The sequence below is a fragment of the Argiope bruennichi genome, chromosome 6 (assembly GCF_947563725.1).
Source record: "Argiope bruennichi chromosome 6, qqArgBrue1.1, whole genome shotgun sequence".
Lineage (NCBI taxonomy): Eukaryota > Metazoa > Arthropoda > Arachnida > Araneae > Araneidae > Argiope > Argiope bruennichi.
In genome coordinates, this window is record NC_079156.1 from 130022737 (window position 1) to 130038182 (window position 15446).

At 38.4% G+C, this 15446-nt stretch overlaps 1 protein-coding gene across 1 annotated transcript; it reads right to left on the minus strand.

Moving 5' to 3' along the window:
* Nucleotides 1-985: 985 nt before the first annotated feature.
* LOC129972720 (basic proline-rich protein-like) lies at nt 986-9639 on the minus strand. Its single transcript, XM_056086961.1, has 2 exons — nt 7663-9639; nt 986-1057 (listed from the first exon to the last, which is right to left on the minus strand). Exon 1 carries the CDS (start codon nt 9587-9589, stop codon nt 7688-7690), a length of 1902 nt encoding a protein of 633 aa, XP_055942936.1. The 5' UTR covers nt 9590-9639; the 3' UTR covers nt 986-1057; nt 7663-7687.
* Between the last annotated feature and the right edge of the window lie 5807 nt (nt 9640-15446).

A 15446-nucleotide genomic window follows, 5' to 3' on the forward strand; every position in this document is an offset into this window, starting at 1 on the left:
TTTGACAAGTCGAACTTTTGTCGAAGAAATGGTTTTAATGTACTGAAAATACACCATGGCCAGTGCATACTTGGTTAAAATAAAATTCAGTTAAAAGAAATGTTTTTAAAATGTTGATAGACAGTTCTCCCCTTGATGGAATTATTCCAATCTCTCTTCTGCCAATCCTTAATTATTTTTTTAGTCTCATTTCTGAGTTGGATTTTGGACTCACGGAAAGATATTTCTTGGATTTCTAAGTTTAATGCTTCCTTAGCTAGTGTACCAGCTTTATCATTTCCAATATACTCATAATGAATTCTAATCCAGATAGTTTCAACATCAACTTCAGCAGCTTTTTCTTTTACATCCAATATAATTCTTTTTTTGTTTCACCAACGGAATCAAGGGCCATTAAAGTCGATCTTGAATTAGAAATTATCTTTGTCTCTTTTATATTGCATTCAGGACAAACTCCAGAGCATTTCTGATTGCCACTATTCTTGCCATAAAGACAGTTGCATTATCGTTCAAGCTTAAATTTTCCAGATTCTTTGTCTTGCTCATTTTCGTACCATACAAAAGAACACCCTCCCCCCCCCCCCAGTTTTTGATCCATCTTATAAATACAATTACCTTTAAACATCACATAGTAGCTCCATGTAATTCTTTTAACTTTCCATGATGGGATAGATACTCCAAAGTTATTGGTGAGCCATATCCAGAACATCTCTAGTGATATTTTGCAGTTTTATTATTTAGAGAAGTATTGAATTAAGTGCAGTTGCAAAAATGTTTAAAGAAGCAGTCTGAAACGTTCGTATAGTTAGTGCTTACATTTGTGCTACTGCCTTTCAACGATAATTAATAAAAACGATTTATGTGCCACACACGTCAGCGATTAATACAGAAGGAAGTTTTGCAATCAAACATTAGGAAGCTGAAAAAAATGGAGACAGAGAATTTTGTTTAACAAATTTTATTGGAATTTGAATAAATATTTGGTGCAAAAATCAAGTCTTCAATAGAATTTTAGTGGAAGTGATGTCAGGAAAAATATCTCTTGCTTGTATTCTGCCTGAAAGAAAAAGAAAAAAAAAATGGTTGACCAATGTAAAAAGATCAGTTATTACTGTTATTCGAAGCATGTAAAAAAAATTAAAAATAATTCTCAAATCCTAACCGTTGATGATAAGCGGTTTATTAAAATATATTAAGGCAAAAGAAACAGATTTGGCCACCATATTACATCAAACATGTACCGGGTGTTTCAAAAATGACCGGTATATTTCAAAAATCAATAAAAACTGAAAGGGCAACAATAGAAATATACCGTTTGTTGCAATATGCTTGGGACAACAGTAAATTTTCAGGCAGACAAACTTGCGAAATTAGTTACAATTTACAACAACAGATGGCGCTGCAGGCGATTGGAAAGATATAGAAGAAAACGCAGTCTGAGTTCGCCATTCTGTAAGTCGTATTTCTGCTTTAAGCGTGTGCTGTTCACAGATTGCAAGTTTGTTGTGAAAAAATGGTTTATTTCTTAGAACAAAGGATTTTTCTGGTGTTGGAATCCCACCGCGTAGAACACAGTGTTGTTGCAACAAGACGAAGTTTTCAACGAAAGTTTAATGTAACCAAAGAGTCGGAAAGCGATACAATAAAGCATCTGTTTGAAAAATTTTGAAATCGCTAGGCATGAACCCCTGTGACTTCTTTCTGTGGGGACACTTGAAAGATCAGGTGAACCGCCACAATCCAGAAACAATTGAACAACTGAAGCAATGCGTCTGCTCTGCATGTGAAGCCATCCCGCCTAAGACGTTTACACGAGTTTCTGCTCATTTCATCCTGAGACTACGCCATGTTATTGCTGCGCATGGTGAATATTTGGAAAATATCGTAGTTTAGATTTTTTCCAGATTGTAACTAATTTCGCAAGTTTGTCTGCCAGAAAATTTACTGTTCTCCCAAGTATATTGCAACAAACGGTGTATTTTTATCGCTGCCCGTTTAGTTTTCATTGATTTTTCAAATATACCGCTCATTTTTGAAACACCCGATAAAAAAACACATGAAAAGAATAGAGATATTCGAAATTTCAACCTAAAACAAATAGTTTATAGATTAGTTATATTAACACCCCGTTTTCTAACTAGATCTATTTGGGGACGACCCTCTCAATTTTGAACCGCGGTCAAATGACGAAGACGACATGGGAGCTGGCAGTTCCAACTTCCAGCTTCCACATCACACCAGGGATAGGACGTTTGACCACGGCGGATTTAATGTACACCAGACCCCCTCACACGTCGGTTCTTCGGCGAAATCTGTTTTTGAACTTGAACCCTCCCCGGTTCCGAAGCCGAGATCTTATCACCAAGCCACCGTCACCAGGTCACCGTGGCCAGCAAGAAGTTGATAATATTTTAGGTTTGATTCCTTTACTGTCTTCTAGCTTCATTATATCAACCGCTGTATTAAATCCCTGACGAGTTTTGCCAAAATAATTGCAACTTAATTCGCAGAATGAATTCTGACTTAAAAAGTCATTATTTTATATAAAAACCATTTAAATTTTGAAATATGATCATTCGTAAATTCAGTCATTTTATTTAATTAATTAAAATGAAAATGAAAAATCTAATACTTATTTTTCATTACCTGTCCGAAAAGTAGTAAAATGTTATCATTGATTATTTATATTCTTTCTGTATTCTCTGAAAAAAAATTGGACTCGAAATTAATTTTGAAAAATTTATGACGGTCAAAGAAAGGTCATGGAAATGAAATTAGTATTCTGAAGAGCTAATTTTAAAGATATGAAGAAATAGTTTTTCGGTTATAATGTGCACCGAAGCTATTGAGATAGAAAGTTAATAAACCGATTAATTTTTAATTAATTAAATATTCAATTCAAGAAAACTCTTTTAATGAATGTCTACAACATCAGAAACAACGACAAGTAAAATTCAGTGCCTTTGTAGTATTTCAAGGTTTCTGCTCTATTGAAAATTTTAAATAGTTTTTATTTGATGCAATATGCAACTTATAAACAATATCAAAATTGAAAAAAATTACTTCCAGTTTTAGCTACCATAGCAATATGTTGCCATACAAAATGTCAAAAAGCCAAAAAAAAGTTGCAGAAATTTCAATTTCTATTACAAATTTTATTTTGATTCTATTGATACATGTTCGTCAGTAAAATTACACCGCTTATATTCAAGATAACTAAGCATAGGCTCCTGGAAAGTGTTACGTCTATAAGAAATGGAGAAATCCATCTTGGCGTTCCCGGATCTCAATTCCTGTTATCATTGGATATAAAATCACCAAAATTTGTTTTAGAAAGGAAAAGTTGGTAAGCTTGAAGCAGGACGGCGCAAATCTGGCAAATCAGCATTGAACAGCTGCAATCTCGGTTAGCATTAAATCCAAAAAGGCAATTTTAAATCACTTTTAAAGTCATCTCATTGAATCACATGTACTAATAATGATAATTGTGCATGTACAAATAGACTAACTGACTTGATCAACTGCATGGATCCATCTCTGTGATCTTTGGATGTTAGTCACCTGAAAAATTTGGTTTAAAACGGAAAAGTTAATAAGCTAGTAACCTTGAAGGACGAAAGGACAACGACGCAAGTCTGACAAATTAACGTTGAAAAGCTGCATTCTTGGTAATTATTAAATCCAAAAATGCAATTTGGGATCACTTTCAAAGTCATTTTTTCATTGAACCATTTGTACAAACAATGCTAAAATAATTTTTATAAGGAGGAATTGTGATTTCGTAATTCGTTCGACTAACTGACTTGATCAACTGCATGGATTGCAGTTGATCAAGTTGATAATAGTTTATTTAAATTATTCATCCGCTTTAAAGTTATATTTATAGATGCTTTAAGGATTGAAAAATTATAATTCAAATACTATACGAATGATCATGATTTTGGCATAAAAAATTAGTAACATAATAATTAAAATAAATGGGTATGTTGTTAATTTAATTTAAATGCAGTACACACCAGAGTAGTCAGTTCTCTATTATCCAGCCTGGTTTTCTTTTATCGTAATTTAATGAGGAAGGCAAGGTGTCTATTGAATCATCGATAAAGGACTTTTTCAAAACCTAAAAACTGTAAGTTTTAACTCTTCACATATTATCTTTTCATATATGTGGGATAATTTATCAGTGAAAAATAAAATTAGTTTAGCCAATTTTCTTAAGAATTAGGCTTACGGTTTACGTTAATGTTTTGTTTATGGTTCCTGCATTTGAGTTAGTTATTACAGAATTTATGCTAAAATGAAAACAGTTTAACTTACTTACTTTTTTCTTTAACTTACTTTTTCTCTAATAAATTCTCGAAACATGCAGTGCAATATATAAACTACCTGTACAGAGCCTTCTATTTTAACTCGTCACGTTACCGGCAACTGCTTCTATGATTCACCGGGCCACGTCTGCGTTTATTTTGAGATAAATGGAGGGCTTAATACTCAATAAATGAGAAAATACGTATTATAACTGAGAGTTTTGGATAAAAACTTTGTCTTCTGGTATTGGTGGGCAAAGAAATGAATTCATAGAGTTCCGGCCTATCCGACCAGTCCTTCCGCCATATTAGGGCGGTTTCTCCGGAGTGTTCTTTTTGGATCCAGAGTGATTTTTTTTTTTTAAAGCAGTAGCAAATTTTATTATTTTTCGTTTAACAATTAAATTATTATTCAAAAACATTTTTAAATTCTTAAAATTTTAAAAAATGAACATTCTGAAGATACATTACCTTTGTAACTAATGCCATCTCAAACTCAATTTTCCAATCCGTACTCCCCTCTTAGAAAATATTGGGTTGTTCGGAAAGTATTTTTTTGTGTGTGAAAATGAAAGACAATTTTCATATAGGGAATAAATAATTTATTCCGTTACATATTGTCCATTCTGCCCCAATACCTTTTGCCCTCCTTCTGGCAGTAGCATGATTCCAGGCTAATATTTTTTTTTTTTTTTGTTCTTTGCTGGAAAAAAACTTACCCAGACGATTTTTGACCTCCTCATTTGAAGTAAAGGTTTCACCGTCTAAAACATTTTGTAAAGACAGGAACAAATAATAATCAGAGGCTGTAAAAGCTTTTGGCGACTTGTATGAGGTCATGCAGTACTTTGGTGGAACATTTCACCTTTTCTTTTGATCAATTCTGGCCTTTTCTGTTTAAGTGAATCATTCACTTTGTACATCTGATGACAATACACTTCAGAAATGGTTGTTGTGTTGTCTGGTAGAAGCTAAAAAACTGAGTCCTTTGAAATCCAACCAAACAGATAGCATCCCTTTTTGTTGGTGAATATTGACTTTAGAAATGTTTTGAGCCAGTTCATCTTTCTTACTCCATGATCTTTTGCGTTTGACATTGTTATAGACAACCCATTTTTTGCCCCCAGTGATGATGCGTTTAAAAAATGGACCATTTTCTTGACGTTTAAACAGCAAATCGCAGACGTTAACACGACGGCACAAATTTCTTTCCATCAGAACATGAGGAAGCCATATGTCGAGCTTTGAGGTTAAACCTTGGTCTTTCAAATGGTCATGAACAGTTGAATTCGATAAATTTAACCTCTCACCGCCCTCATAAGTTGTTATTCGCCATTTTGCATCAATTAATGCTTTTACTGTGTCTTAATCAGCTTCAACTGCTTTCCGGAATGTAGGGCATCTTCAACATCAAAATTGGTAGATTGAAATTTTGCAAACCAGTTTTGGCACTGGCGTACTGTCAATACATCTTCTCCATACAGATTGACTAATTTTTTTCTTGCTTGAACATCATTTTTACCTTTTCGATAGTAAAAAAAGTAAAATATGCCGGAAATGCTGCTTTTCACTTTCCGTATTTGGAAGGGCACCAAGCAGAAACTACTGCGTAGAATCAGTTGGACTTTTTCACAAGCAAGCCTTGCTATATCAGCTCTCAAAGCATATCATGATTATGCGGTTTAAGCATGAAGTTGGGTGTGGAAAAATAAAATTAAAACCTCTGTCGGGGAAAAAAAATACTTTCCGAACAACCCAATAAACTCAACTGGCAAACGGTCAATCTGAGTTTCCCCCAAATACTCACATAATGTCTTGGTTTTACTACTTTTGTTGTTTTAAATTTTCGGTTTACTGCAGACTGCTTAATTGAGTTTATTACTTCTCGTTTTTTTTTCTCCTCATAATTTATGATACACTGATTTAAATGCCTCTTTTAAGAACTTTTTACAACTTATTATTCATCTCTGTTATATTTATAAAGATGGATATTTGTTAAGATTATTCTTTCATATTTTTTTTTTTTTCATTTATGAGTTTAGAAACTCTACACTATTATATATCTCCGATGATAGTCAAATACTTAAATTTTTCAAAACTTAACGAACAGTTGATCATTTAATTTCCATATAGTTTCAATTCAATATAACAGACGCCATTTGGTAATGAATTTCATAAAAAGGATTTCGAAATTTCATTATGCAATACACTCCCGAGTATCCAGTTCGCGATTATGTCACTTCCGTACTATCCGGCCTATTTTTCTTTTATCGCAATTAAATGGGGGAGGCAAGGCATTGCATTGGCAACATTACCAAGGCATTGGAAGCGGGAGTCTGCTAAGATCCTCCTACGTGTCGTGTGCAAAATACAAGTTCTGGCAGGAAAAGAGTAGTGTTCTGATTGTTTGATCATTGTTTCGTCATTGTCGAAGATTAAACTACCAGTACAGGACTTTCTATTTTAGCTCGGCAAGTTATCGGTAACTGCTTCTATGATTCCTCGGGCCGCGGCCGCTTTCACATTCTACATGGCTTGAGATAAATGGAGGGCTTAGCACCCAATAAGAAGTGAGAAAATATGTATTATAACATTGAGTTTTGGTATAAAACTTTGTCTTCTGGTATTGGTGGGCAAAGAAATGAGTTCATAGAAGCCCGGCCTATCCGGCTTTTTTGTTATCCACCGTGTTCTTCTGCCACATTAGGTCGGATGTTCGGGAGCTTCATATGCTTTTATGAGAAATATAGAAGATAATTTCTCTATTCAAAAGAAAAGGACGAATTGCTTTAATAGAGGATATCATAGAAGTGTGAAGTGTTGAAAGGTATATGATAATGGTATAGAACCAAAATTAATATCTAAACAAAATAAATTATTTTCTTTAATGTAATAAGTATCGAATAAAAACTAAGAAGCATTATGAACGCGAATAAAATTCTCTTTTTTTTTTCAAGTATATTTATATATTTTAAATCCCGCTTTTACAATTTTTACTCATTTGCTTACTTAAGTATATTACAAATTTTAATTCGACTTCAAGTTTCTTTCTTATAAATGAAAAAAATCCGCATCTTAGTACTTTAGTATAATAGCATTTATTTTTTTTTTTAATTTCTTAAAGTAACTTCATATTGGAGTAAATAATATTTAGTAACTTACTTAGTGATTCATAACAGGAGATTAAAGTTCAGTCAGATATTATTTTTTTCATAAATGCATTAAAGTATAGATAATTGCACTTATTTAAACCAATGAATATTTAAACCATCATAATCTTAGAAAGAAACTATACTTAGAGTGCAGTTGTAAGTGCGTGTGAATTTAAATGTGTTTCTTGATGATAAAAAAATACCTGTTCTTGTTAGAATACCTTGTATTCAAGGTTTATTTCTTTTTTGTAATTTCTTCAAGGGACTGGCATTTCTGCGGATGTTTACTCTTGGAGGATCTCTGTCCCAGGTTGGGGCGTATTTTTTACGATTCGATATATTGTTATGCTGTTCCTCTTTAGCAGACTTGTTTTCCATTTGAACCACTTTTCTTCCAACAGATTCCAGCTTTCTCTTCAGTTTCTGCCTATATCGTCCATCTCTGCGACCATCCAATGGTTTTCTCAGCTTTCTTTTCAGTTTCTGCCTATATCGTCCATCTCTGCGACCATCCAATGGTTTTCTCAGCTTTCTCTTCCGTTTCTGCTTATATCGTCCACCTCTGCGACCATCCAATGGTTTTCTCAGCTTTCTCTTCCGTTTCTGCTTATATCGTCCATCTCTGCGAAAATCCAATGGTTTTCTGCTTTTTTTCCCAGACAGATAGTTATTACTGCCACGAGAAATCGAGGATCCGGAAGGTTTCCATGTGTATTGTCTAACTTTTCTCCTCGACCCTATGGAAACTCCAGGTGTCCCATCTCTTCCGGCCTCTGAGGTATCTCGAAGAAAACCTCCGATCTCAATATCCGGAAGGCCACCTCCTCCACCCTTTCTTCCTGGTGGAATTTGCCCAATTGTAGCGTTAGGTCCAGATCCGATTCCAGGCCCGTAGCCGTGACCTGGACGACCTTTTCCGCCTCGTGGAGGAAACCATCTACGTCCATTAGGTTTATCAGGTTTGGGTGCGGGCTGAACAGGAGGTCCAGGTGGTGGTGCTGGTGGCTGATCTGGAGATATTGGAGGTGGGGCTGGTGGTGGTTGTCTTCTAGGACCTGGAGGTATACCAGGCTGTTTCGGTAGTTTATCCCACGGAACAACTACACGAGTATTTGGAGGCATTCCAGGCATCCCAGGAATACTTGGAAGCTTAGGCATTAGAAGAGCCTCGGGAGGGACTGCTACATGTCCGGGAGGAATTACGGGTCTTGAAGGCCGCCCGAACATGTATTGTCTACTCGGCCCGTCTCTTTCGGGAATTGAAGTATCTTGAAGAAAACCCACGATGTCAATATCCGGAACGCCTCCTCCTGCACCCTTTCTTCCTGGTGGAATTTGCCCAATAGTAGCGTTAGGTCCAATTCCGATTCCAGGCCCGTAGCCGTGACCTGGACGACCTTTTCCGCCTCGTGGAGGAAACCATCTACGTCCATTAGGTTTATCAGGTTTGGGTGGGGGCTGAACAGGAGGTCCAGGTGGTGGTGCTGGTGGCTGATCTGGAGATATTGGAGGTGGGGCTGGTGGTGGTTGTCTTCTAGGACCTGGAGGTATACCAGGCTGTTTCGGTAGTTTATCCCACGGAACAACTACACGAGTATTTGGAGGCATTCCAGGCATCCCAGGAATACTTGGAAGCTTAGGCATTAGAAGAGCCTCGGGAGGGACTGCTACATGTCCGGGAGGAATTACAGGTCTTGAAGGCCACCCAAACATGTATTGTCTACTCGGCCCGTCTCTTTCGGGAATTGAAGTATCTTGAAGAAAACCCACGATGTCAATATCCGGAACGCCTCCTCCTGCACCCTTTCTTCCTGGTGGAATTTGCCCAATTGTAGCGTTAGGTCCAATTCCGATTCCAGGCCCGTAGCCGTGACCTGGACGACCTTTTCCGCCTCGTGGAGGAAACCATCTACGTCCATTAGGTTTATCAGGTTTGGGTGGGGGCTGAACAGGAGGTCCAGGTGGTGGTGCTGGTGGCTGATCTGGAGATATTGGAGGTGGGGCTGGTGGTGGTTGTCTTCTAGGACCTGGAGGTATACCAGGCTGTTTCGGTAGTTTATCCCACGGAACAACTACACGAGTATTTGGAGGCATTCCAGGCATCCCAGGAATACTTGGAAGCTTAGGCATTAGAAGAGCCTCGGGAGGGACTGCTACATGTCCGGGAGGAATTACGGGTCTTGAAGGCCACCCAAACATGTATTGTCTACTCGGCCCGTCTCTTTCAGGAATTGAAGTATCTTGAAGAAAACCCACGATGTCAATATCCGGAACGCCTCCTCCTGCACCCTTTCTTCCTGGTGGAATTTGCCCAATAGTAGCGTTAGGTCCAATTCCGATTCCAGGCCCGTAGCCGTCACCTGGACGACCTTTTCCGCCTCGTGGAGGAAACCATCTACGTCCATTAGGTTTATCAGGTTTGGGTGCGGGCTGAACAGGAGGTCCAGGTGGTGGTGCTGGTGGCTGATCTGGAGATATTGGAGGTGGGGCTGGTGGTGGTTGTCTTCTAGGACCTGGAGGTATACCAGGCTGTTTCGGTAGTTTATCCCACGGAACAACTACACGAGTATTTGGAGGCATTCCAGGCATCCCAGGAATACTTGGAAGCTTAGGCATTAGAAGAGCCTCGGGAGGGACTGCTACATGTCCGGGAGGAATTACGGGTCTTGAAGGCCGCCCGAACATGTATTGTCTACTCGGCCCGTCTCTTTCGGGAATTGAAGTATCTTGAAGAAAACCCACGATGTCAATATCCGGAACGCCTCCTCCTGCACCCTTTCTTCCTGGTGGAATTTGCCCAATAGTAGCGTTAGGTCCAATTCCGATTCCAGGCCCGTAGCCGTGACCTGGACGACCTTTTCCGCCTCGTGGAGGAAACCATCTACGTCCATTAGGTTTATCAGGTTTGGGTGCGGGCTGAACAGGAGGTACAGGTGGTGGTGCTGGTGGCTGATCTGGAGATATTGGAGGTGGGGCTGGTGGTGGTTGTCTTCTAGGACCTGGAGGTATACCAGGCTGTTTCGGTAGTTTATCCCACGGAACAACTACACGAGTATTTGGAGGCATTCCAGGCATCCCAGGAATACTTGGAAGCTTAGGCATTAGAAGAGCCTCGGGAGGGACTGCTACATGTCCGGGAGGAATTACGGGTCTTGAAGGCCACCCAAACATGTATTGTCTACTCGGCCCGTCTCTTTCGGGAATTGAAGTATCTTGAAGAAAACCCACGATGTCAATATCCGGAACGCCTCCTCCTGCACCCTTTCTTCCTGGTGGAATTTGCCCAATAGTAGCGTTAGGTCCAATTCCGATTCCAGGCCCGTAGCCGTCACCTGGACGACCTTTTCCGCCTCGTGGAGGAAACCATCTACGTCCATTAGGTTTATCAGGTTTGGGTGCGGGCTGAACAGGAGGTACAGGTGGTGGTGCTGGTGGCTGATCTGGAGATATTGGAGGTGCGGCTGGTGGTGGTTGTCTTCTAGGACCTGGAGGTATACCAGGCTGTTTCGGTAGTTTATCCCACGGAACAACTACACGAGTATTTGGAGGCATTCCAGGCATCCCAGGAATACTTGGAAGCTTAGGCATTAGAAGAGCCTCGGGAGGGACTGCTACATGCCCTGGAGGAATTCTGGGTTTTGAAGGCCACCCGACCATGTATTGATTGGCTTGACTCGGGCCAGTGGGCCCACCAAGAGCCCCATTTTTTGCCATTTCAAATGTTAAAGGATTTTGTATCCCAAGTATGCCATATACCGTAGGCAGACCTGGTCTTATTACTATCCATGGCTTTTTAATACAGTTTGAAGGCTTTTTATTAGTTTTATATTTTTCGTTGACCTTCTTTTTTGATTTCAATCTTCCTCGAAGAGGAATAGTATTCTTGCGAGCATGCTTTTTAATTGAATTCCCTTGTTCTCCCACATTTCCTCCTTTTGTTTTTCCATTTTTTCCTACCTTTTTCTTCCCATAGATTTTTCTATTTCCAATTCCTATTCCATTATTTTTCCTGTCAGCTCCACTTGGCGATGAATAATTCTTAGAACTTTGTTTAAAGTTTCTTCGCTTATGACCTTCTCTAGAACATGCAAATTTCTTGTGATTTGAATGATGATCTCCTGTCTCCGAAGTATCATGAAGAAAATGCCATGTTCCATTGTTTGGTTGAACTTTTTTTGTCCTTTTGTGTATATGTGGATTGAATATAAAACGTGGCCTCCATGGAGGTGGTTGGTGTTCAATGGTTTGAGGTTTGGGGCTTACATGGGAATAATATTCTGATTGGTGGCTTCTCTGCAAAGGAGCCTTTAAATCTATAAAGTATCCGTCACTTAAAAGATACCCTCGTATATCACTGTCTGGCATTTCTCTTCCGTAATTGGACGATAAACGTGGCCTTCGTGGAGGTGGTTGATGTCCAAGGCTCGGTGGTTTTGGGCTTACATGTGAATAATATTCTGATTCGTGGCCTCTCTGCAACGGAGCTTTCAAATCTATAAAGTTTCCATCACTTAAAAGATACCCTCGTATATCACTGTCTGGTATTCCTCTTCCGGAATTGAATAAATAACTTGGCCTCCATGGAGATCGTTGGTGTCCATGGTGTGGTGGTTTTGGACTTACATGTGAATAATATTCTGATTGGTGGTCTCTCTGAAAGGGAGCCTTCAAATCTATATAGGTTGAATCCTTTAATAGATTTCCCCCTATATCAATGTCTGGCATACCTCCTCCGGCTCCTTTTCTTCCTGGAGGAATTTTTCCGATTGAACTGTTAGGTTTAGGTCCTATTCCTGGGCCCCAACCCGAACCTGGACGACCAGCTCCTCCTCTAGGCGGATACCATCTACGCTCCAAGGGAACGTTTAAATCTATAAAGTATCCGTCACTTAAAAGATACCCTCGTATATCACTGTCTGGCATTTCTCTTCCGTAATTGGACGATAAACGTGGCCTCCGTGGAGGTGGTTGATGTCCAGGGCTTAGTGGTTTTGGGCTTACATGTGAATGATATTCTGATTGGTGGCCTCTCTGCAAGGGAGCCTTCAAATCTATAAAGTTTCCATCACTTAAAAGATACCCTCGTATATCACTGTCTGGTATTCCTTCTCCATAACTGAATGAAAAACGTGGCCTCCACTTAGGTGGTTTGTATCCACTGGGTGGTGGTTTTGGTCTTACATGAGTAAAATATCTTGGAATGAATTCATATTTCGCGTCATGTCTTCCAGGATAGATATATATATCCCCTTGATCGGATACATGTATATGTTTCTCCAATCCAAATTCGGGTGGGCATATTCCTTCCTCCCAATCTGTACTTTGATTTTTCCTGGGTGTCTTTGGCTTCTTTGGTTTAGGAATTTTGGGTTTCTTCGTTCTTCTTATTGTGATTTCTTCCCATTTTGAACTTATGGCTGCACTCACTTCAGTAGTTACAATGACTTGTGTGTTATTTTCTTCTTCACTTTCTAAACTCTCGGTTGTATCAATTTCTGTTGATTCACTAGTATCTGTAGTTATTTCTTCATCACTCTCCGAGCTCTCAGTTGAGTCTATTTCTGGTGATTCACTGATTTCTGTTGTAACTTCTTCATCACTCTCTGAACTCTCAGTTGAATCGATTTCCTCGGTGATTTGTGTTGTAATGTCTTCATTTTGTAAATTCTTGGTTAAGTCGATTTCCAAAGATTTGGTTACTAAGGTGGTTATTTCTTCATTAATTTCTGAATTCTCGGTTGAATACGTTTCCGGGGATTCACTTATTTCAATAGTGGTTTCTTCTTCTCCTCCTTTTGAACTCTCAGTTGAATCAGTTTCAGAGGATTCGGGGATTTTTGTAGTCATTTCCTCCTCGCTTTTGAAGCCTTCAGTCAAATCTATTTCCGTATCGACTTCCGTGGTTAAAGTTGTTTGCATGCTGATTTCTCCATCCTCCTCTTCATTTTCTTCCTTAGTTCCTGATATCTCATCTCGTAAGAAATCTACGATGGTACTACCCTTTGTTTCCATTTCCGTGGACGTTTCCTCTTCCATTTCCGTGATTGTATTCTCTTCCATCTCTGTAGTTGTTTCATCTTCAGATACTGTGCTTTCTTCTGTTTCCCCTTCGAGTGTCGTACTTATTCCTATTTCCCCTTGAGGTTCCGTACTGACTTCTGTTTCCTCTTCGATGGTTGTGCTGATTTCGCTTTCCTCCTTACTCTTTCCTCCCTTCTTTCCTTTTTCTTTGCCTGCTTTCTTCTTAGTCTCTTTGTCTTTTTTAGATTCTCCATGTTTTCTCGCAGATTTATGTTTTCTGTTAGATTTGCTACTTTTGGATGACTCGTCGCTCTTCGAAGAATCATCCTTCAATTTCCCTTTTCCACTTCCTTCTTCGTCCAAGGAGCCGCCAGACTCTTTTCTTTTAGAACCTTTCTTGCTGGATAATGAGACTTCGCTCTCTTCATCTTTGTTAGATCCCTGGTTTTTTTTGGAAGAGGCACCAGAGATTTTTTTTCTGCTTTTCTTTTTATTAGAAGATGATTCCTCATCTTCATCCTTTTTAGAATCCTTTCCAGATCCTTTCTTCTTTTTTGATGATTCTTCACTTTCTTCTTCAGTGGAAGATCCACCAGACTCTTTTTTACTGAGCTTTTTCCTTCTATTTGATGATTCCTCCTCTTCTTCTTCTACGGCAGAGGAACCTTTTTTCGAAGAGCCACTACTGGATCCCTTTTTGAGGGATTTTTTTCCCCCAGAAGAATGTTCTTCAATTTCAGTCTCCTGTTGTGAAGATGAACTTTTTTTCGATTTGGAGCTTTTCTTAAATTCTTCTCTCCATTTGCCGTATTTAGACCCGCACACACAAACAGCTTCATATTTGCCTTCTAACTCTCTCTGTACCCCCTCTGGTTCACAATAGCAAACTTCGTGATGCTTGGATCTCTTCCGAGTGGACTGCTCACCTTCCTCTTCTCCAGATTTATCTTTTCTTCCTCGGCTGCTCGAGGAACTGTTTTTCTTTCCAGACCTCTTCATAAATTTGCTGCTTTCATTTTTTTGAAAAATAAGATCTTTCTCTGGCGGTACTTCATCTCCATCATTCTTCAGTTCGTTATCTGGTTCCAGGGGATCTTCATAAATACGAGCTGTGATCAATGGTATCAATGGTAGCAAACACACTAGCAATAGCTAGAAATAGAAATATTTGGAATTATATTTGGAATTTCAGTTCTTCATAACAAGCATCAACTTTTAAACTTTTAACAACTTTTTAACAAATAACTTTTAAAAATAAAAACTTGGATCGAGTCTTTTATCCCGATGATAATAATTTCAGGAGACACAGTACCATCTAAACAATTTTTTAAATGTTAATGTTTGGAATTAAATTTTAATTGTATTTCATTTAGGGTAGTACCACACAAAAAAAAATGTATTATTTCCTGCCTGGGTTTGGTTCTAAAGATTCTTCCATTTTTAATAGTTTAGTTCTTATTGTAAGCCATTCTGTAGGCGTACAAGGAGCCTTTATGCTTACCAACTGTTTTAGTTGAGTTGGCAGCCCATCAGTAAGACCTACTAAAATCATTTGTGGATAAAAGCCCAACTGTCTGCCACAATTTAATTTTTGATGAAAATAATCAACTTATTTAGCGTTTTTTAATCAAATTTCAGTTGTGAAAAGTCAGAAAAATTAACAATATTGGGTTAAATAAACTGTTCGGTTAATACACAATATAACTCATCAAAATTATCAATATTTAAGAAACTATTTATATAATGAGTTAAAGCTGACCCTTTAAGAAATTTAGCAATATTTTTAATTTTCCATAAGTCAGTCTTGTTATTCTCTCGGCAAATTTTGTTGAAATATCCTAACCATAAATCCATTTTCATCCCATTTTCGAGATCAAAAGGGATTATGGAGGGTTCTTGGGCTAATTGATCATTTTCTTCTTTATCAATTTTATTTTCTGAACTTTGAGACACATTTGTTTTATCT

Coding starts and splice junctions, on each gene's coding strand:
- LOC129972720 (XM_056086961.1), bottom strand. CDS start 9,589: ATGCCTAAGCTTCCAAGTATTCCTGGGATGCCTGGAATGCCTCCAAAT.